The sequence below is a fragment of the Artemia sp. Qi Xiang Cuo genome, chromosome 17, assembly GCF_049724085.1.
Source record: "Artemia sp. Qi Xiang Cuo chromosome 17, ASM4972408v1, whole genome shotgun sequence".
In the NCBI taxonomy this organism is placed as follows: domain Eukaryota; kingdom Metazoa; phylum Arthropoda; class Branchiopoda; order Anostraca; family Artemiidae; genus Artemia; species Artemia sp. Qi Xiang Cuo.
This window is the reverse complement of record NC_142810.1, coordinates 13,638,388-13,661,091: the sequence shown is the minus strand read 5'-3', so window position 1 is coordinate 13,661,091 and position 22,704 is coordinate 13,638,388. Positions and strand designations below refer to the sequence as shown.

General features: G+C 34.0%; 1 protein-coding gene across 1 annotated transcript; it reads left to right on the top strand.

Moving 5' to 3' along the window:
- The first annotated feature begins 13,344 nt into the window (after positions 1–13,344).
- On the top strand, positions 13,345–21,137 carry LOC148941909 (uncharacterized). Its single transcript, XM_089103414.1, has 3 exons — positions 13,345–13,465; positions 18,752–18,859; positions 20,716–21,137. The coding sequence occupies exons 1-3, from the start codon at positions 13,460–13,462 to the stop codon at positions 21,076–21,078; spliced, it is 477 nt and encodes a 158-aa protein (XP_088959540.1). The 5' UTR covers positions 13,345–13,459; the 3' UTR covers positions 21,079–21,137.
- Positions 21,138–22,704: the final 1,567 nt, after the last annotated feature.

Here is a 22,704-nt window from a genome sequence, read left to right as displayed (position 1 = left end):
GATAAATATAAAGTGAATATAATATGAATAGTATATATATATATATATATATATATATATATATATATATATATATATATATATATATATATATATATATATATATATATATATATATATATATATATATATATATATATATATATATATATATATATATATATATATATATATATATATATATATATATATATATATATATATATATATATATTTATATCAAGATATATCAAGATATATATATATATATATATATATATATATATCTTGTTGCTTTTTTTTTACGCAAACTGCTTTTCTGGCAAAATAGGAGAGTCCTAATCCTCCCCTCGAAAAAAGGTTTATGTATGTTCTCGATATTTATTGTTTTTTTTGTTTTTTTGTTATTTTTTCATAGAGAATTTAAGAATTTTTTTTAAATAGTTTATCTTTTTCGTACTTCCAATAGGTTGAGGCTGTGAATGGGTTGAGACATCAGTGTCACTGATAATTATCTTTAAACACACGCATAAAATAATCGATTTCTTCAGGCTTTTTTTCTGGTAAAGTATAATTGCTTGTAACAATAGACCCTCGTGCAGAAAGTTAAATGTTTTAATTATCTTTACACAAACCCGATATAGATATACCGTAAGCATTTTGTTGGTTATACTTTTAAATGAGATTAAGACTTTATTTTACTTTTCTAAACTTCTTTTTTAAATACACTCTTTGATGGAAAAAACAAAATAAGTATATGTGTCTTTCTATTAATTAAATACTGTTTTAAGGAGCGATGTTTTTCTATTTATAAATAAAATGAAAACATTGAAACATAAATATGCAACGAGTAAAACTTTTAACTAAAACGAAAAACCTAACTTTAATTAGTGCAATAAATCTTAATTAGCTTGATTTTCAATTAAAATTTCATAAATATGCCTGCGTTTTCATTTCATTTTTATGTGTATTCTACAATTCTAATTATAAAAAATATGTTTACGGTGGTAAGGGGAATATTAGGGAGGCAAGAGCGGATCCAGGATTTTTGTTCGGGGGGGGGGGGGTTACTAATTTTCGACTCGGTTTTCGACTAATTTTACTAATTTTACTAAGGTTTTACTAACTTTCGACTAATTTTCGACTCAGTCAAAAATTTCGGGGGGGGGGGGTCAAACCGGGTAACCCCCCCCCCCCTGGATACGGCCTTGTAGGGAGGTATTTATTCGGGAGCATTTATAGGGAGGGTTAGGACTCCAAAATATACCTCGCACACGTACCTGAAGACAATCCATCCGAAACTCTTGCATAAATAATAGGGAAGAAAAATGAAACAGAAGAAAGGTTAGAGAGTTAGTTTTAGAAATAAATTTTCTCCAGTGCCAAAGTATAGAAATCTTTTACATTCCGATAGAATTCCAAAGAGGGCACCAGATGCCAAAATGACCCCATTTCTAAAAAAACAACTGGATATTAAATTGTGTATTCCAACTAAAATATAAGATAAATATATAACACTGATAGTTGGAAAAAAACAGAATATTCAACATCGAGCATAAGATCCCCTCCCCCCACACACAAAGCTCAATGGCTGGGATTGCAGGGAAAAGGAAAATATTTGGATTCGAAATTCTCCTAATATTTGAATCAACGTTATACAAATGTGCAGAAAAATGTCCTTATATCTTACACTTGCTTGCTTAGAAAAGTTTGAACAGTCTTGGCTGTCAAATCTTCCTCTTGGTACAACCCAATATTGCTTGGGGGCAATTGGTATCCCTCTATTTCAAGCAATTACTGATTGTATGTCCTGCATATACTGTTTGTAGTGAATTGTATCCATATATTCATTGCCTGAATAAATACCAGATAAAATAGAAAAAGTATCGCTGTATGTGAATAACATTAATAACACAACCGTGTATTAGAGAATCAAACGGCTTTGCCTGCAGGGGAGAAAAAGAGCAAGCAACTTGTCTAGACAAAGCCTGGGTGTTGTCCAAGGACGCCGGTAAAAATTTTCCAGGAGGGGGTCAAACACCAAAATATCAGTGGTGGTTGGGTGACAGAGAATATATTTCAGGAAATTTTTTTTGTAGGAATAAGTTTATTTTTAAATACTTTTCGGAAAAACTCTCAAATAAAAAGAGCAATTAAATTGCATACAAAATGAGACAAAATACAGTAAATTTTAATAAAACAAGGTTTCCTGGCAAAGGGATCAATTTATTTATTAAATGATATATTTCATTATTATGCAGGTAGTATTTAAACAAAATCAAACTGAAACCAAAATTACTGACAGATTTATTGCTTCCGTAGATTATAACAGATGTAGGCTTCTGTAGTCTAGTCTTGTCTAGATGTAGGCTTAGAATAGTTTACAGATGGAGTAGAGATGCTGAAAAATAATCCTGCCTGCATAGATACCACGTTTTGATATATATATATATATATATATATATATATATATATATATATATATATATATATATATATATATATATATATATATATATATATATATATATATATATATATATATATATATATATATATATATATATATATATATATATATATATATATATATATATATATATATATATATATATATATATATATATGTATATATGTATATATATATATATATATATATATATATATATATATATATATATATATATATATATATATATATATATATATATATATATATATATATATATATATATATATATATATATATATATATATATATATTTTCTCTAGAGTCAACCCGTTTTGGTTATATAGGCTATAGGCAGTGTTAGGAACAGAATTCATAATTATTTTGGGAATATTCATAATGTATTTAATAATGTCGAAGAAGTTTACCTTTGAGCTACAATGTTTTGTTATCAACTATGTTTTTTTCATCATTGGGAAAAGTTTTTTGTGGGTTTTCTTTTCTCTCGCTATTTGGTTTACCTAAATCTGTGTTTTATTATTACTATTATTAAAATGTTTTGTCCTAAATGAAATTAAATAAAAAAAGACAAGTTTCTTCAACTGAAGATAAGGAGCAACATTAAAAATTAAAATGAACAGAAATTCGGCACCTCGCTCTTTAGGCTAAAGTTTTTTTATTGCTTTTATAAAGCTTTTTATTGTTCTATTAAAAAAACCTTGTATTTCGGGAGTCGTTTTTTAATTACAGAGGCAAAATTCAAATTTTAGTTTAAAGACCGAGGCGTTAAGAAGGGAAAAACCCGCCGAATATACGTGATAATTCCTGTTCGTTTAAAGTTTTAATGTTGCTCCTTACTTTCAGTTGACAAACTTGTTTTTTGGTTTAATTTCTGATCGTTTTTTAAAAAATCTCTGAATATCTGGCTTCACCTCCACGGACAAATCCCTCGTACCCGTGGATATACTGTCTAGACAGTGTAATCCTTGCCAAAATTTATCCCGGACAATTACCTTTAACATCTCCACGCATACAATTGAGTTGGCAAAGAGAATGCAATACATAAGAAGAATTCCTTTAAGGAATTCTGGAAAATCCCCCAGTGTAAAATTCACCCTGATAAGTTCATCCCCTGGAAATTTCCCTCCTATGGAAATTCTCCCCATGGAAAATCCCCCCCGCAGAATATTCGTCCCCCACCTGAAAAATGTATGTATACTTTCCAATAACAAATAATATACGTAAACATTGCATAAATTTTATAGCTGAAAGATATTTCCCCAGGAGCTCTGCTAGGGTTTATTATCTCCAAAGGCACAGATATTAGACCTTTCAGCTTTGCTGAAAAAATAGCTACCTTAAAATTTTGGTCGGACGATTTTGATAAAAAAGGGACACGGAAGGAGGTCTAGCTACCCTCCAATATTTATAGTCACTTAAAAAGAGCACTAGAACTTTTAATTTCCGTTCGAATGAGTCCTTTTCTGATATTCTAGGATAACTGGGTCGATACGATCACCCCTGGGAAAAAAAACATGTATCCATGATATTTCTTCTGACAAAAAATACAAATTCCATATTTTTGCAGATAGGAGCTTTAAACCTCTGCAGCAGGGTTCTTTAATGCGCTGAACCTGATGGCGTGATTTTCATTAAGATTCTATCAAACAGTTCGTGGTAACGAACTGTAAGTAAGGAGCGACCCGGCTCAATGATAACCGAAACTCTAAAAAACGGGATTTTGATACCAATAGATACATCAAAAGAATCAAATTTTAATTCTGATTTCAAATATATAAGTTTCATTAAGTTTAATCTTACCCATCAAAAGTTACGTGCCTGAGAAAATTTAGTTGGTTTTCGAAAAAAGGGGGAATGACCCCTTATAGAACATTAGTGAAAATCACACCACCAGATTCAAAGCATCAGAGAACCCTACTGCAGAGGTTTCGAGCTTCTATATGCAAAAATGTGGAATTTTCCATTTTTTGCCAGAAGAAAGATCACGGATGCCTGTTTATTTGTTTGTTGATTTGTTTGTTTTTTTGTTTTTTTTCCCAAGGGGTGATCGTATTGACCCAGTGGTCCTAGAGTATCGTGGGAGGGCTCATTGTAATAGAAATTAAAAGTTCTAGTGCGCTTTTAAAATGAACAAAAAAATGGAGGGCACCTAGGCCCCCTCCCACGCTCATTTTTTTCCCAAAGTGACCCGATCAAAATTTTGAGATAGCCATTTTGTTTAGCATGGTCGAAAATATGATAAAAATGTCTTTTAGGATGACTTGATCCCCCAAAGTCCCCAGGGGGAGGGCTGAAAGTTATGAACTTTACTCAATGTTAACATATAGTATTGGTTATTGGGAAGTATACAGACTTTTTCAGAGGAGATTTTTTCTGGTAGGTGGGGGAAGGAGAGGGTCGGGGGCTATATGGAAGGATCTTTCCATGAAGGAAGTTTTCATGGGGGAAGGGACATTGCTATGAAGGGGGCGCCGGATTTCCCAGCATTATTAAAGAAAAAGATCAGGAATTAAATAAAAAAAAACAAGTTTTTCAACTGATCAACTGATTGTGATTAAGAGGTCATTTTTAAAGAACTGGAAAAAAAAATTCGAACTATAGTTTAAAGAGCAGGGTATTGACTAGCGGGCGAACCCCCTAGTATACGTGTTAAAAATTTATGAATATAGAAGTTCGTTACGTAAGTTAATTCTAAGTTTCGTATATTTATTACTAATAAAAACGTTCGTAAATAAAATTAAACAAGTTTCGAGAAAGCCATTTAACCAAATATAACATGCAAATTTTGTTTGAATTATTCATGTACGATGAGCCAAAATCAAAACCTGTATTATTTCAAAAACGTTCAAAAATTAAATTAAAAAAGAAAGTTTTTTTAACTGAAAGTAAGGAACGACATTAAAACTTAAAACGAACAGAAATTATTCCGTATATGAAGGGGCTGTCCCCTCCTCAACGCCTCGCTCCTTACGCTAAAGTTTGACTTTCTCACAACTCTATTTTTTTAAACAATAAAAAAACTTTAGCGTAAAGAGCGAGGCGTTGAGGAGGGGACAGCCCCCTTCATATACGGAATAATTTCTGTTCGTTTTAAGTTTTAACGTCGTTCCTTACTTTCAGTTAAAAAAACTTGTTTTTTTTATTTAATTACTTTTAGAGGATGTTTCCCTCTTTAATCAAAAATCAGGAAAATTTTCTCAGGCTCATAGACATTGATTGGTAAAACTAAACTTAATGAAACCTCTATATTTGGAATCATTTCATATATCTATTGGTATTAAAATTCCTTTGTTTAGAGTTTTGGCTAATATATTGAGCCGGGTCACTCCTTACTTACAATTTGTTACCATAGCACGAATTATTTGATTTTTCATTACTATTTTATGTAAGGTTCTTCTTTTACTCTTCTTTTATTTTTCTTCTTCGTTTATTCTTCTTTTATTTTTGTCTAAGTATCTTCTTTCACAACCTCAATTTTTTGCTGTCTATTGTGGCATGTCCTGTTTATTCTTCGCTTCATGGAAGAATTACATTCATAACCGATATTTCACAATTGTGAAAAAACAACATTAAATAAAACCATGAGAAAGCACTGTAAAGATTTTTCAACAAGATTTTGGTAGATTTGTTTCTCAGTGTAAAACAGTGTTTTACTAAATTATCTTTGATTAGTTAAAAGAAGTAGGATGTCAGAGACCGTGGATGAAAAATCGGTCCTTATGTATTATAGCGACCACACTAATGAAGTTTGATCTGATCTATCTGCCTGCTTAAAACTCATTTGTCTGTCTGCATTCGGAGACAATTAGCTAGGCACAGTGAGATAAACAACTATATAGGTATATTCTAATTAAATATTTAATATATAGAGTTGGTATTTGGTTAGATTAGGTATTTAATATAACACTTACTTGGCTGCCTGGTTTCCATAATTCTTGTTATAGTTTTCACAATTTTATTTCTGAAATATTATTTTTTTTCATCATATTTTGGTATGTTTCATCAGGATTAACCAAACTTCACTTCCTGAGTAGGGTCGCTACGATGCATAAGTACCGAAATTCTTTTAAATTTGCTGAAATCTTTCGATATTTAGTGTAAAATGGTCAAACAAGAGAACGAAAAATAATGGGACACGGCATTATTCTTTGTCAGTGCGTAAGTTCGCCAGTGGCTTAATGCTACAGCGATGTTGAAGTGGTAGTAAGGTAATAGGAACAAGAGCGTCAACTAACTGGAAATACTACCAGCATAAAACAAAATACCTAAAAACAAGAAAGCATCATTTCTAATATTAAATACTACACGCATTTATTCATCACACTAGGAATTAGAACTATAGAGTTTTGATTTCCGAGGGAGGGGCTTAACCCTGATGCTTAGAAAATTAAGATATTCTTAAACCTTCAGAGCAGAGCTCATACTTTTTTTTGGGGGGGGGGAGGGTGAGTCTGGCCTGAGTTTAACCTAGGAGGGTCCTTGCTCCCTCCTCTTTAGTATACGCCTATTTGTTTGATATTACAAAATCTCAACTATATAATATAAACATTATTCCTTAGCATAAATACTAAAATGTAACTTTAGCTATGATGACAGTATTAAAACATATTAAGTAGACGTTATAACGCTCACTTGAATAACTCTGCTTAATTGTTTAAAAAAAAAATAGTTTAAAAAAATTGAGTTGTGAGAAAGTCAAACTTTAGCGTAAAGAGCGAGGCGTTGAGGAGGGGACAGCCCCTTTCATATACGGAATAATTTCTGTTCGTTTTAAGTTTTAACGTCGTTCTTTACTTTCAGTTAAAAAAATTTGTTTTTTTTTTCATTTAATTTTTTAAAGTTTTTTAATTAATGAAGGTTTTTATTTTGTCTCACCACACATGAATAATTAAAAAGAAATTGAATATTAATTTTACTTTTATTTGGTTAAATGGCTTTCTCGAAACCTGTTTAATTTTATTTACGAACGTTTTTATTAGTAATAAATATACATAACTTACGAATTAACTTACGTAACGAACCTCTATATTCTTATATTTTTAATACGTATATTAGAGGGTTCGCCCCGTAGTCAATACCTTGCTCTTTAAGCTAAAGTTCGAATTTTGTTCCAATTCTTTAAAAATGACCCCTTAATCACAAATGCCGTTAATTAGAATAAATAGCTCTTATGATAGTACTAAATAATATTTGGCTTAAAGAGCGAGGTACTGACCAGGGGATGAACCCAATCATATACGTAATGTTTTCTGTCGTTTTAAATTTTGATGTTGCTCCTTACTTTCAGTTTAAAAACTTGTTTTTTTTTATATATTATTTCTGATCTTTATTTAAATAATGCTGGGAAATCCGGCACCCCCTTCATAGCAATGTCCCTTCTCCCATGAAAACCTCCTTCATGGTAAGATCCTCCCACGTAACCCCGAACCACCCCCCCCCTCCTACCAAAAAAAAATCCCCTCTGAAAACGTCTGTATACTTCCCAATAACCAAAATTATATGTTAACATTGTGTGAAAGTTCAAAACTTTCAGCCCTCCCCCCGGGGACTTCGGGGATTAAGTCATCCTAAAAGACATAGTTATCATATTTTCGACCATGCTGAACAAAATGGCTATCTTAAAATTTTGATCGGGTGACTTTGCGAAAAAATGAGCGTGGGAGGGGGCTTAGTTGCCCTCCATTTTTTTGGTCACTAAAAAGAGCACTAGAACTTTTAATTTCCGTTTGAATGAGCCCTCCGACGATATTCTAGGACCACTGGGTCGATACGATCACCCCTGGAAAAAAAAAAAAACAGACAAAAAACAAACAAATATAGCCTACACGCATCCGTGATCTTTCTTCTGTCAAAAAATGCAAAATTCCGCATTTTTGTAGATAGGAGCTTGAAACCTCCGCAATAGGGTTCTCTGATACGCTGACTATGATGGTGTGATTTTCATTAAGGTTATAGAGCTTTTAGGGTTCTTTCGCCCTTTTTTCGAAAATCAGCCAAATTTTCTTAGGCACGTAACTTTTGATAGGTAGGACTAAACTTGATGAAACTTATATATTTGAAATTAGCATTAAAATATGATTCTTCTGATGTATCTATTGGTATCAAAATCTGTTTTTACAGTTTCGGTTACCATTGAGCCGGGTCGCTCCTTACTTACAGTTCGTTACCACGAACTGTTTGATGAAACCGGTTTTCTGTGTCCAGTCACAGTTAATCAGCGTAGCCTGAGCGAGATAAAGTACTATGCAGGTATTTTTGTATTAAATATCTAATATATACTGGTGGTTGGTTAGTTTAGGCACTTAGTATAGTGCGTTCTGGGTGGCCTGCTTTCCATAATTCTCTGTTGTAGTTTCCATAATTTTGTTACTAAAGTATTATAATTTCATCATATTTTAGTATATTTCTTTATGATTAACCTATCCTCATTTCTTGAGTGTGAAAATAAAAAAAACAAGTTTTTTAAACTGAAAGTAAGGAGCGACATTAAAACTTAAAACGAACAGAAATTATTCCGTATATGAAAGGGGCTGTCCCCTCCTCAACGCCTCGCTCTTTACGCTAAAGTTTTTTATTGTTTTAAAAAATAAAGTTGTGAGACAGAGTCAAACTTTAGCGTAAAGAGCGAGGCGTTGAGGAGGGGACAGCCCCTTTCATATACGGAATAATTTCTGTTCGTTTTAAGTTTTAATGTCGCTCCTTACTTTCAGTTTAAAAAACTTGTTTTTTTTATTTAATTTCTGATCGTTTTTTAGTTAATGCAGCTTTTATTTGCATAAAAATTTTACTTTTCTTTTGCTAAATGGATGTCTTTACAAATTAACTTACGTAACTAACTTCTATATTCGTATATTTTTCTTCTGGCAAAAAATACAAAGTTGCAGATTTTTGCAGATATGAGCTTGAAACCTATGTAATATTGTTTTCTGATACGCTGAATCTGACGGTGTGATTTTCATTAAAATTCTTTCACTTTTAGGGATGTTTCCCCCCTCTTAAAAAAATCGAGTAAATTTTCTGAGGCTCGTAGCCTTTGATGAGTAATACTAAACTTAATAATATTTATATATTTAGGATCATCATTATAAACAAATTCTTTTTATACATTTATTGACATCGAAATTTTTTTTTTAAAAGTTTCGATTACTATTGAGCCGTATCGCTTGTTTTTTTATTGTTTTTTTTTATTACGTATATGTTATTACTTATATGAAGGGGTTCTCCCCTTAGTAAATAACACGCTCTTTACGTTAAAATTTAAAACAAATTTTGATTCACAAACCCCTGAATCACAAAGGCCGTTTAATTAGAATAGATAGCTATTTTGAAAGCACTAAAAAAAACTGTAGCGTAAAGAGCGAGGTATTGACTTGGGGGAGAACCCCCTCATATACGTTATAATTTCTGTTCGTTTTAAGTTCTAATATTCCTTCTTACATTTCAGTTGAAATAACTTGTTTTTTTTTATTTAATTTCTGAATGTTTTTTAAATAATGCTTGTAAATCCGGCCCCCAATGAATTTAACTTGCTGTTACCCCAAAGAAACAACCGCCAAAGAATTTTTATCAATTTTAATCCCCTCCTCTAGCCTCCCCCCCCCCTCGAGAAAAAATCCTTCCTGAAAATGGTTGTATACTTCCCAATAACCAATAAAAAATGCTGGCAAGTCCGGCGCCCCCTCCATGGCAATTTCCCTTCCCCCATGAAAACTTCCTTCATGAACAGATCCTCCAACATAATCACCGACCCACCCTTCCCTCCCACTACCAGAAAAAAAACCTCCTGAAAACTTCTGTATGCTTCCCAATAACCAATACTATATGTTAACATTGGGTAAAGTTCATAACTTTTAGCCCTCCCTCTGGGAACTTCTGGGAATTAAGTCACCCTAAAAGACATATTCATCATATTTTCCACCATGCTGAACAAAATGGCTAACTCAAAATTTTGATCGGGTGACTTTGGGAAAAAAATAAGCGTGGGAGGGGGCCTAGTTGCCCTCCATTTTTTCTGGTCACTTAAAAAGGGCACTAGAACTTTTAATTTCCATTCCAATGAGCCCTCCCACAATATTATAGGACCACTGGGTCGATAAGATCACCCCTGGGGGAAAAAAACAAACAAACAAACAAACAAACAAATAAACACGCACCCGTGATCTTTCTTCTGGCAAAAAATCTAAAATACCACATTTTTGCAGAAAGGAGCTTGAAACCTCTTCAGTAGGGTTATCTGATATGCTGAATATGATGGTATGATTTTCAGTAAGGTTCTATAACATTTAGGGGGTCTTTCCCCCTTTTTTTGAAAATCAGCCAAATTTTCTCAGGCGCGTAACTTTTGATAGGTAGCACTAAACTTGATGAAAGTTATATATTTGAAATCAAAATTGAAATTTGATTCTTTTGATATATCTATTGGTATCAAAAACCCGTTTTCTAGAGTTTCGGTTACCATTGAGCCGGGTCGCTCCTTACTTACAGTTCGTTACCACGAACTGTTTGATCACTGTAACGCTTAATTACCCTTACTTATACAATTTTAAGCAGTCTACCTATCTAATCGGCTATGACAATAGCTCAAACGCAATAATTAATTTCAAACTCCAAATCAATGAACTGACGATATACACTAAGAAATATAGCGATATGACAAACGCAAAAAAAAGAATTTTGGACGTCACCTTCACTGTTATCATGGTTGCAGCGGTAACAGCAACCTAGTAAAGAGCGAAGCACAGCCCATAGTAACCAAAAGTTAAAAATCGCGTTTAGAAAAAAGCTATCTAGTGAAAAAAATTACCATCTGACACTGATTCAGGAATGGTGACTATTATTTCTATTCGTTTTAAAAGTAAAAGTTTATTGCGAAAAGAAATTTATGGTGATTTCAAAAAAAAGCTTAAAACCCCTCGAAAATAGCATCAGATCAAAATAAAAAGTGCACCATTGGAATCAGCATGGTCAAAAACCTAATAATAATAAACCTAACACCATGGTAATAATAAACCTAATAATGGGAAATTACAGTCCCCCTCTTTGAACAACAAAGAAAATCGCTTTTGTGCATCGACAGCACTGATCTGTCTCACTTTTTTTCTTTTTTTTTCTAGCAGGGTTAGGGAGTGGCTAGAGCATCATAGAGAGATGTGTAATAGATCATTCGAAAGGAAATTAAATTTTTAAGCGCCCTTTTTACGTGACCAAAAATATTGGGGGGCATATACCCCCCTCCCTACTGGCCCCCTGCCTCCAAAGTCGTCCAATCAAAATTTCGAGATAGCCATCTTGTTTAACAAAGTTCAAATGTCCAATATCTATGGTTTTAGTGATTATATGACCCTCCATAGTCCCTGGGGAAAGGGTTGTACGCTGTATCGGTGCCTGACGTATCGATATCACGCGCATCGGTATGGGCGTATTGCTATTGGATGTTTTGGTATCCTCATTTTTAGTAGCTCATATAAAAGATATTGCTCATATAAACGTCCTTCCTTCCTATAAATTCCGCCATCAGCAAGTTCCAAATTATGATTGCAGCGGTAGCTGCAACCTAGTAAAGCGCAAACCACAGCCCATAGCAACCAAAAGTTAAAAACGGCGTTTAGAAAAAAAGCTACCTAGTGAAAAAAAGTTGCCATTTGAAACTGATTCAGGAAAAGTGGTTATTATTTCAGTTTGTCTTAAAAGTAAAAGTTTACAGCAAAAAAAAATTATGGTGATTTAAAAAAAAGCCTGAGACCCCTCGAAAATGGCGTCAGATCAAAATGAAAACTGCACCATTGGAATCAGCATGGTCAAAAAACTATAGCAGGGAAATTGTGGTGCCCCTCCTTGAACAACAAAGAAAATCGCTTTTTTCCATCGGTAGCACTGATCTGTCTCCCGTTTTTTATTCTTCTTTTTTTTTCTGGCGGGGCTATGGGATGGCCAGAGCATCATAGACAGATGTGTAGTAGCTCATTAGAAAGGGAATTAAATTTTTAAGTGCCCTTTTTAAGTGACCAAAAAGATTGGAGGAAAACTAGCCCCCCTCCCTTCCGACCCCCTCCCCCAAAGTCATCCAATCTACATTTTGAGATAGCCATTTTGTTCATCATAGTTCAATGGTCCAATATCTATGGTTTTAGTGATGGTAAGACCCTCCATAGTCCCTGGAGAAAGGGCTGTACGCTGTATTGGTATCGGACGTATCGATATCACGCGTTTTGATATGGGCGCATTGTTATTGGGCGTTTTGATATCGCTTGTATCTTAGACAAATTTTTATTAGTTCATATAAAAGATATTGCTCATATATACGTCCTTCTTTCCAATAAACTCGACCATCAGCAAGTTCCAAATGGCACTATAAAAAGGCATTTTGGGTGCTTTAACTCAAGTGGAAAAGCTGGGGCTACTGGGCAACCAGAACTTTTTAGAGTAACGTTTAATGGCTCATTTGAAAGCTATTGCTCATATCTACGTGATTTTTATCAATTCTACCATCTGTAAGTGTGATATATCAATAAAAATACGGACGTATTTTCATCGCAACCCTGGGGGGGGGACAAAGGCGGACCAAATTTACCCGGATCAAGTAAAAATGTCAGTGGGAATAAAAAAAGCGTATAGTACCATAAATGAAAAGAATTACTCTAAGTGTAAAAAAAGCATGCGCAATTAAAGCCAAAACCGTGAAACTCTGCAACTCCCAAAACAAATTACAGGGCACCGCCCTATAAAAAATCCAGATCACCCATGACCTACCTAGGAATTAAATGACAAACCAGAAAACTAGGAAGGGAGTAGAACAAAAATCTGGCTTCATTAACTAGAACAGTAAAGTAATCATGACATGGGTATGACTTGCCAAGTCAATAACCAGCATTGACAATAACCTTGAACCTGGCAGTGGGCCACGCCCTCATTCTTCATCGAGATAACTATTAAAACTCTTTTTCAAATATCAGAAGTAATCAGTCTCGAACTTGAAACATATTTTTTAAGTGATAAACTTCAACCAAGAAAATGAAGGTAAATAAGCTTAATATTCGTATCTCAACCCAATACTATTACTGATATACCTAAAGGCCACTGTGAGGCTTCCCTTGTGGATTCCTCCATCCTCTGGAACAGTGTGAAAATTTATAAAAATATTGAAAACTCAATTGCCTACAGATTGTTTTGGGTGCCCGACTGACTGACCGTATTTCAAACTGTAGGCCGTACAGTTTGTACAGTTGTGGTTCAATCCCACTTTCTAGGCCTATAATGAGAGAAAGGTTGTGATGGCTATGGCACGTCTGCGGATGAAGAATGACAGATTACTAAAAATTATTTTTCTCGGCCAACTTTCTGGGGCTAAACGGAAAGCAGGTCGTCCAAGGTCGGGGTGGGAGGATGTCGTAAAGAAAGATACAAGAAAAATAGGGACTTCCTGGGAGGGTGTAAAGAGGGACGCTTTGAAAAGATTGGGATGGAGGTAGAGCGCGCATAGCTGTGTTTACCACAAGTGGCTGGGTGCTGCGGTGAGTGGTTTTTAGTAGTAGTAGCAGTAGCATAAAAATATCACAAACTCAGAGCATGATTTTTTTATCCCCCCCCCACTTGCCCCTGCAACACTGCACCGTCTATACCTCTGATTAATACTTTATACCATTTATTTGATCTTGAAACTTCATTAAACACGTTAAAAGAATCCGAGATGAGCCAATAAATAATACACCCCTCCCCCTATAGGCTACTGAAAAACCATTTGTACTCTAAGAACTTCAATAATGTCCAATATAACTGCATACTGGTGGGAGATACCCCTCCATCACTGACGGTCAGGAAACTTAATGTCTAAGAGCTGATTTTTTTTAAGTAGCCTTTATAATTCCGGGGACAGGAAAATCCCCCCCCCACCCCCTGAAAACTATTTGGCTTTATTACAAAGAAGAATGTAAAAATATATTTAGCAGTCACCTCAAGACAGTGCTCAAATGGAAGAAACGCACCCTTCTGGCTATAGTTTTGCTGCTGACTGCACAAGCAGCGTAATCAAAGTCTTCATTTCTAAGAATTACAGTCACTATTCTTCAGTCACTCACAGAACTCGCAGAATAATTTAGTGACTTTAAAATTTTACTAAAAACGCACTATTTGATCACCTTCCGAAAACAAAATTTTTTTTTACTCATCTAAGGTTCCTCAATTTAAATTATGACATAAATCTCAAAATGAAATAACATTTTCTGCATCATTTGCATTTTGGCGCAATAGATTTTTGATGTTTTATCTCTGAAAAGCGAAATTCAGCAAAAAGCTTCAACAAACTATTAGGTGAAAGGGTGAGGGTAGCACTATAATTAAGCTGAACTACATTTTTGAATCAAGTATGAGCAATCACGCTCGTAAAATTTCCCCAAGTAATCATTTTCTTACCTTTTGAAAAAATCAAACCCCCAATTTATTTTTAATTATTAAGTAAGAACTAGCCTATAGCTGAAGAAAAAATTATTCTACATGCATTTTATAGGCATTATGACTAGCAGCGTTAAATACTAAAAATTACAGGCAAAACTATCACAGTAATGGTTAGGGGAGTTCGCAGGGGAATGGGAGCTCTAACCCAGGTTCTCTCTAAAATCCTAAATTTTACTTATTTTTTTTTTTTTTTTTATTGCAGGCTTCACGGCTTCATCACAAATGATGATTTGCCGCTAGTCCTGGTAGTTACCCCATTTTCTAACACTGAGGTACTTGTTATACCTTCTCTTGAACGCGTCAAGGGAAGCTTATACGTGCCTGGTAATTAAGATTACCAGATTACCACTAAATTTAGAGCCCTCTAAGATCATTTGCACATTTGAGCACTAATACGAGGCCTTTATTTTGGGTTCCTGTTATGGCTTACAGGGCCCTTTTTTAAAATCGTAGGCAATTTCCAAGGCCGTTTCCAGGAGGGGGGGGGTTACCCGGTTTGAACCCCCCCCCCCCCCAGCCCCGAAATTTTTGACCAAGTCGAAAATTAGTAAAACCTTAGTAAAAATTAGTCGAAAACCGAGTCGAAAATTAGTAAAACCCCCTCCGAACAAAAATCCTGGATCCGCTCTTGGCAATTTCTACTTTTCTACTTGAATGTATTGCACGAAAATATGCCCTGTATTAAGGCATCCTCCTAAACGGGGGTTTGCAAGTTACAAAAAAATGAGATCAATAAAATTGTGACAGGAAGTATTGCAATCTTATTACGGTTTCACCCGGTTCTTATGGAATTTTATCTATTTTACTGCAATTTCCCTACAGATTAACTGATTATGAAATATCGATCTTTGCCGATGTAATATTTGTCAAAGTGAACTGCAAGTAGGTGAAACCGACAGCCGCGTCTTCCCCACTCCCCCGAACGTGTTGACAAGTTGAACCAATGAACAAGTTGAACAAAGTTGAACGTGTTGACAAGTTGAACCAACTATTTGACTTCTAAATATTTAAAAGCTTTTTTTTTCAACTATACATTTACTGTCCAGACACAATCATTACCCAAGGCCGTAACCAGGATTTTTTAAATTCTTTAAAGAATTTAGGCCGTAACCAATTCTTTAAAGAATTGGGTGCGCCAAAATAAAGGGGATAAAACGTTTCCGGAACCTCTCAGTAACGGTATGGATAGGTGAATATGTTGGAATTGCCAAGAAAGCTAAGCGGAGGAGACGGGGTCTAATAGGGTCAGGGTCAGTGGTAAAACCAGGATTTTTTTCGGAGGGGATTTTACTAAAAAAAATTTCGGAGGAGGGGGGGGGCTACACAAAAAACTAAAAAACTGCATACAAAATTTGTTTATATCCATTTTTTACGTTTTTACGAGTCAGAAAACACTTCGGGGGGGATTCAAACCCCCCTAACTCACCCCCCTTTAGGTATGGCCTTGTCATTACCCGCTTGTTAGTTTCAATCATAACACAATCCTTTACATTTGGGCACTGACTCTTCATTTGTTCTAAGTTGGTTCTTTTATTGTTGTATTAGCTTTTGAGGGCAGCCCCAAAAGCTAATTTCACCTAATACTATGTCAGGCACGTGAGTAGTAATTTGTCCGGAGGATAAAATACAGCCATTTATTTGATAATTTCAATAGGAAGTGCTGAAAAATTAAGAACATTTTGGGATTTCTCGGGGTTCCTGCCGGTAACCCCTTCCCCTAAGTTAGTTCTTTTATTCTGTCAAATTACACTTGGGGGCATATTTAACCAGGTTATAAGTGAAAGGTCTATAGAATAGAATAGAATTTATTTGCGCTAAAAACCCATAGGCTATGGCAAAGAATGCTTATAGTGAAGAATGCTTAAAATCGCTCAGCCACTTTTTATGGAAAATAGGATACCAATAGGTCAATTTTTAAGAATGACAGGTTGTTAAAAATCAGGCTCTTTTGCAACCAAGCTGGGGCTAAACGAAAAGAGGGCCGTACTTAAAGAAAGTGGGAACAGACCACAAGAGAAGATTTAAACGAAGTAGAAACTTCATTGAAGGGAGCAAAGATTGAATCCCTGAACAGGGTGGGGGAAAGGAGTTTGTCTGGCCATGTTGGCCTAAGGTGTCTTGCTGGTACAATGCGCTACTAGTAGAGTTCAATTACTTGATAAAAGAGTATGAGTAACCTGTAATAGAGGTAACTACCACTAATATCAACAAATTAATTACTTACGTCATCTAGCGTTTGGCGTTTCTTGACATTTTTCAAACTTCGTAGTTGCGTTTTTCTCAGAAGCTGAAGACTCTCAAATTAAGAGCAGACGCTTACTAATCAGAGTTGCCACCCGATAACAAAAAAATTAATAGATTTTAGTGATTTACTGTTGAGTTTAGTGATTTTCATCAATAATCTAGTCATTTATGTGCAAATTTACTTATTTTTTAGTTTTGGAAATAAAAAATCGCTAAAAATAATGATAAGTCACCAGGGGTGGCAACACTCTTACTACTTCTTACTACTACTCTACTTTTACCAGTTGCACTAGTAACCCCCCCCCCCCCCAAAAAAAAAAACGCCAAACGCTATATCCCTCTTCGTTAGGGATTCTTTTCCTTGCCAGCTGCCACTCTTGTAAGTTATCCATACTATTTACAGTAGATCATAGGCTAGAGGGATTAAGGGGGCTGGCTTATGTTTACGAATGAGGAATAAAAGGTTACCAGAGGGCTTGCTGCTGCAATGAATTGTTAGGGGTAGTAAGACTGTGTCATAGGCTAGAAAAATTTCGGAATCATGCGTTGTTTATCCGCCTTTACTGTAGACTAAATCCTAATGGTTGATTTAGAGAGGGGTCTATGGACTAACAGCTTCTACAAAAATATTTAAATTTTACTATTTACTCAATAGTTTCTAATTATTTTCTATATTTTTGCCTATCCTTGGTACCTTTTTCGAAAAGGCCCCCACACTCTGATAAAAGCCCTGGCTTCTTCGTGCAGAAGGTTATATAATTTATATATTTCTTATTTTACTAAGTAACCAAATAAAAAGAAAATCACAGAACGGGCTATGCATTAAATTTTTCTGTCACACTAGACTAGCTTGAATTATTTCTGAAAATAATTTGTGTTATCCCTTTTTAAATTACATAGCTCTCATAGGATATCTCTAATCCGTCATAAATTGAAAATAAAATCCTCGTGAAGGAAGTAGACGCTGAAACTTTCAACTAGAAAATTCACTGAAATAATGAAACCCAAGGAATGTCATATTAAATATATAACTGTCAAGGATACCAAAATATCAACAATATACTAAGCAAAAACTTGTCTAAGGATTCGTTTTCAGATGATCTGGAAAAGTAGCTTTAAAAAGAAACACTTCCATAAAAAAATATTCCATAATTTTTTTTAGTAAGGCATGGAAGGGGAGAGGGTAGACATTAAAAGCTATTTCCCGAATTTGAGTAGCAAACCGAGAACTTTATTTCTCAGAATGACTTTTGTATGTTTACTCACTTTGTTTATTATATCATGAATAATATTTTTTTATACGTTTTATTTATATATATATATATTTTATATATTTTTATATATATTATATATATATATATATATATATATATATATATATATATATATATATATATATATATATATATATATATATATATATATATATATATATATATATATATATATATATATATATATATATATATTATTTTTTTATATTTTTTTTTACATTTTTTTATAATATTTTTTTAATTATTATTTCATGAATTTGGAGGAAAATCATTACAAGCCTCATGGTGGACCGATTTATTCATATATTTTAATTCTCAGTTCACTCTTTTTCAGGCTTTCATTCTTGCTGCTTTTATTGCTGTTGCGGCTGCTGCTCCACAATATCCAAAGCCAGCATATTCAGGGTATAAGCCAGAGTACAAGCCATCATATAAAGCAGAAGTAAGTATTGTGAATTTTCAAGATTAATTCGATTCTAATTTTCCGAACTGCTTACTGTTTTGATTGAAACTTTTGCTGCAATTTGAAAATCTTGAAATTTGAAAAATTCGAAATATGATGAAACTGAAAATTATTTTAAAAATTTGGAACTTCAAATGAAATTCTAAAATCTGAATGAAAAATACAAATTTCAAGTTCAATTGAAAATTTAAACAGAAAACTATGAATTTGAATTTTGTAAAATTTAGAAATTTATTTGTAAATATTTTAAAAGTTATGGAAATCTGATTGTGAGGTGACGTAACTTTATGCATTGCTAACTCATTTTGTTTATATCAACATCCTAGCCACAAGGATTCGACAACTGTGGAAACTGCCAGGGGGATGGATAGAGAATATGATCCTCAATTTTTTCAAAATCAGGAATGTACCCCAAAGTTACAAAATATTCCTCAAATCTAATTTTCTGCACTGTTCTGATGATATTTTTCTGTTTGATTTAATTCAAAATTTGAAAAATTTGAATCGAAAATTTTGTTACAAAATATTTGAAATCTTGGTATTTTAGTCAAACAAAGCACTAAAATTCTTGGCCCTATGCGAGAGGGGGGGGATACCCAGCTTGAACCATCCACCCCCTTTATTTTTTTCCAATTCGTGAAACAAATAAAAATACATGAAAACAAACATTTGACCACAGATACCTCAATAATTACTTGTTTGTTTTGTATCCCTCCCCGAAAAAAATTCCGGATACAGCCCTGCCAAGAGTTGATGTTTAATTGATGGCTGCTCCATACACGGGTAAGTCTACAAAAGTATTAAGTCAAATAAAATAATGGGATCACTTATGTAGTAGGTCTTTTAAGGTCTATCAGGTCTCCCTTTAAAAAAGGCAATACACCAATTAGCACGTACCACGCGTGGTAGATAAGCACCTTACGTAGTGGGAGGAGGAATGGCATGGCAGAAGCTTAGCCTACTTGTACGTGGTATGGAGTGTGCTAGACGCGTGTGACAGTTGGTACTTATAGATGTCCACAAAGTGCCGGAGATTGCGCAGATTCTTCAAGAAATTCTTTGAAAGCTTAATTAAGACGAAATTCTTCAATTTTAATTATCATTAATTAAGCTCTTCATCATTAAACTTCACTAGGACCCCATATCCTCCCTAAGATATGTCAGAGAAGGGGGGGGGGTGAAAGCCCTCTTATTTACTATTGATTTACTTTTGGTATTAACCAAAAAGTAAGCTTTAGCAGGCTTCTATTTGTAAGATTTTTCACTAATAGCTTTTTCCATTAAGGTTTATGTTCAGTGCAAGGCCGTATCCACGGGAGAGGGTTATTGGGTTTGAACTCTTCCCCCGAGAATTTTTTCCAGCACGTAAAAAATTAACAAAATACATATAAACAAATATTTTATCCGTTTTGTAATTTTTTTTGTACCCCCCCCCCCCAAAAAAAAACATTCCTCGACGTGCCCTTGTAAACACAAAAAACAACGATTTTTCTTTATGACGGTAAAACTTATTCAAAACTCAAATTAATATTTTAAGTGGATTTTGAAAACAGATTTTATAAGCTTTTTGTAGGAAGACTTTCACGCTTCATCAGAACTGGGATCTCCATTCCCTATTTTGTCTTTGAATCGTTGGCCTATAATGCGTTTAGGTGATAAGTATCATGGGGTAATGGAGTGTCACGCTAACCTGGACTGAAAAAAGAACATACTTAACGAAAAGTAATTACTCGGTATAGAAAATTACGTACGAAGCGTAATAGACGCATGGGCCTTAAGATCCAGGTCTCACAACCGCGTTCTTCCTCTCAGACTAACATCTTATTTTTTTGCAGTATGCTCCATCTCCCTACAACTTTGCATGGGCAGTAAAGGATGACTACACTTACAATGACTACAAACACGAAGAAAGCTCCGACGGAAACGGATACGTCAAGGGCAGCTACCAGACTCTTCTCCCGGATGGCCGTGTCCAGACTGTAAGCTATACCGCTGATGATTACACTGGGTATGTTGCTGATGTTCAGTATTCTGGTGAACCAAAATATGATTACAAGCCAGCATATAAACCCGCTTATCCTGAACCAGCATACAAGCCATCCTACACAGCACCAACGTACAAAGCCCCAGCATACCCAGCACCTGCATACCCAAAGCCTTCTTACAGAGCACCAGCCTACCCATCCCCTAAGTACTAGAGAAAAAGTATCCTTATTAAAATATTTTTATATTTAGAAATAAAATCTACAAGTGATAACTTGTCAATATTTACTTTATTTTGAAGTTAGAAAAAAAAGAAGCAAGATAAAAGTTCTGAAATTACTTTGAGGTGTAAGACAGTTTCGAAAAGCCTATTCCCAAATTATATTTTTCAAGAAAAAATATCACTAGCCCGGCTGAAAAACAACAAACAAACAAAAACGAAACAAAACACACAAGAACCTTTCGAAGGGGAAAGAAAACTGTCCATAAAAGTGATCAACTTTTGATCACTTTTGACTCCAGCAGTTTCATGACTGTCTAAAAAAATAGACTAGATAATTTTTATTTACTTTTTATTTACTTTTTATTTACTTTGATATCAATCATAATTCTAGATTCAAGGTTCTAATTATTTATACTGTCAACAATTAATAAATAATTATAAAAATATCACAACTGTTTACAATTTTGCAATTACACTACTTTTACAATACAGTTACGTAATTGTAATAGCCTACTAATAATTTACCCCTTTATTACTCTGGCAAGGCAACGCAAAAAAGTTCCAATTTTCATGCAAGAACCCTCCGCCCTCCCACCGTAAAAAAAGAAAAATTCGATAAAATTATTTTAAAAAAGGAGAAAATTCTATTCTAATTTTCTGAAGAAAAATCTCCGAGCCCTTTAGAACCTCTATCCCCGGAGAACAACAAATGAAAATAAGTTACATAAGTTGGTGTCAGTTATTTGTCAGCTAATTGACCGTAAAACTAGAAATACCCAATAAGTGCATTATTTGTCATTATTTATACCATTATTTCTCTACAGGATGGGCAGGAGCAAGCTGCTTAATAATAATTTTAGTGGATTTATATAATCTAAAAGATATAAAATTTAATATTTATACTTCTTTGTTTCAATTATTTTGATTACTTTCCTAAAATTCACTGTATCGTCAACTAATGTGACACCCAGAAGCTGAAGTGTAAGAACTATATTTAAAGCCTGAGTACTTTTTTGAGCTACCTATAACCAGGGGCTTACTGTTCAGCTGTGGGAATTCAAATGGCATTTTTTTATAGCTATTCATCAAATTGAAATATACCCCCTACTTTACAAAACACACACGTAGAGCCGTTTTCTTCGATCAACCTCCATATACCTGATTTGGGTTTTAAAACCTTTAGATACTATATTTCCAACGTCTTATATCTCCTTGTTTGAATGCGGAAAGAGTTAAAATGTTATACTTTTATATTAGAATTATTTCAATCTTAATTTGAAGACCGGTTAAACCCGTTCAATATAAAGAACTGTTCGTTAATGACGATTTTAAAACCCAAAATGGATTTTAAAGCTTTCAGAATCTTATTAATTTGCATTGTTTAACGTACAACCCTTTGAATGTCTGCAGCCAATCTGTTGAACTTCTTTAAAGAAATTCAGTAAATAGCTTCTAGCTCACATTCTAGTTTATAAGAGATTGGCCGGGAACAATTTATCTTGAAGACTAGACAGACGCCTTCAATGCACAAGAATAATTTCGTTAATAACAACTAAATACCGTAAAACGATTTTATACAATTTGTTCTGCAATACCACAAGAAAAGTTCAATAAATAG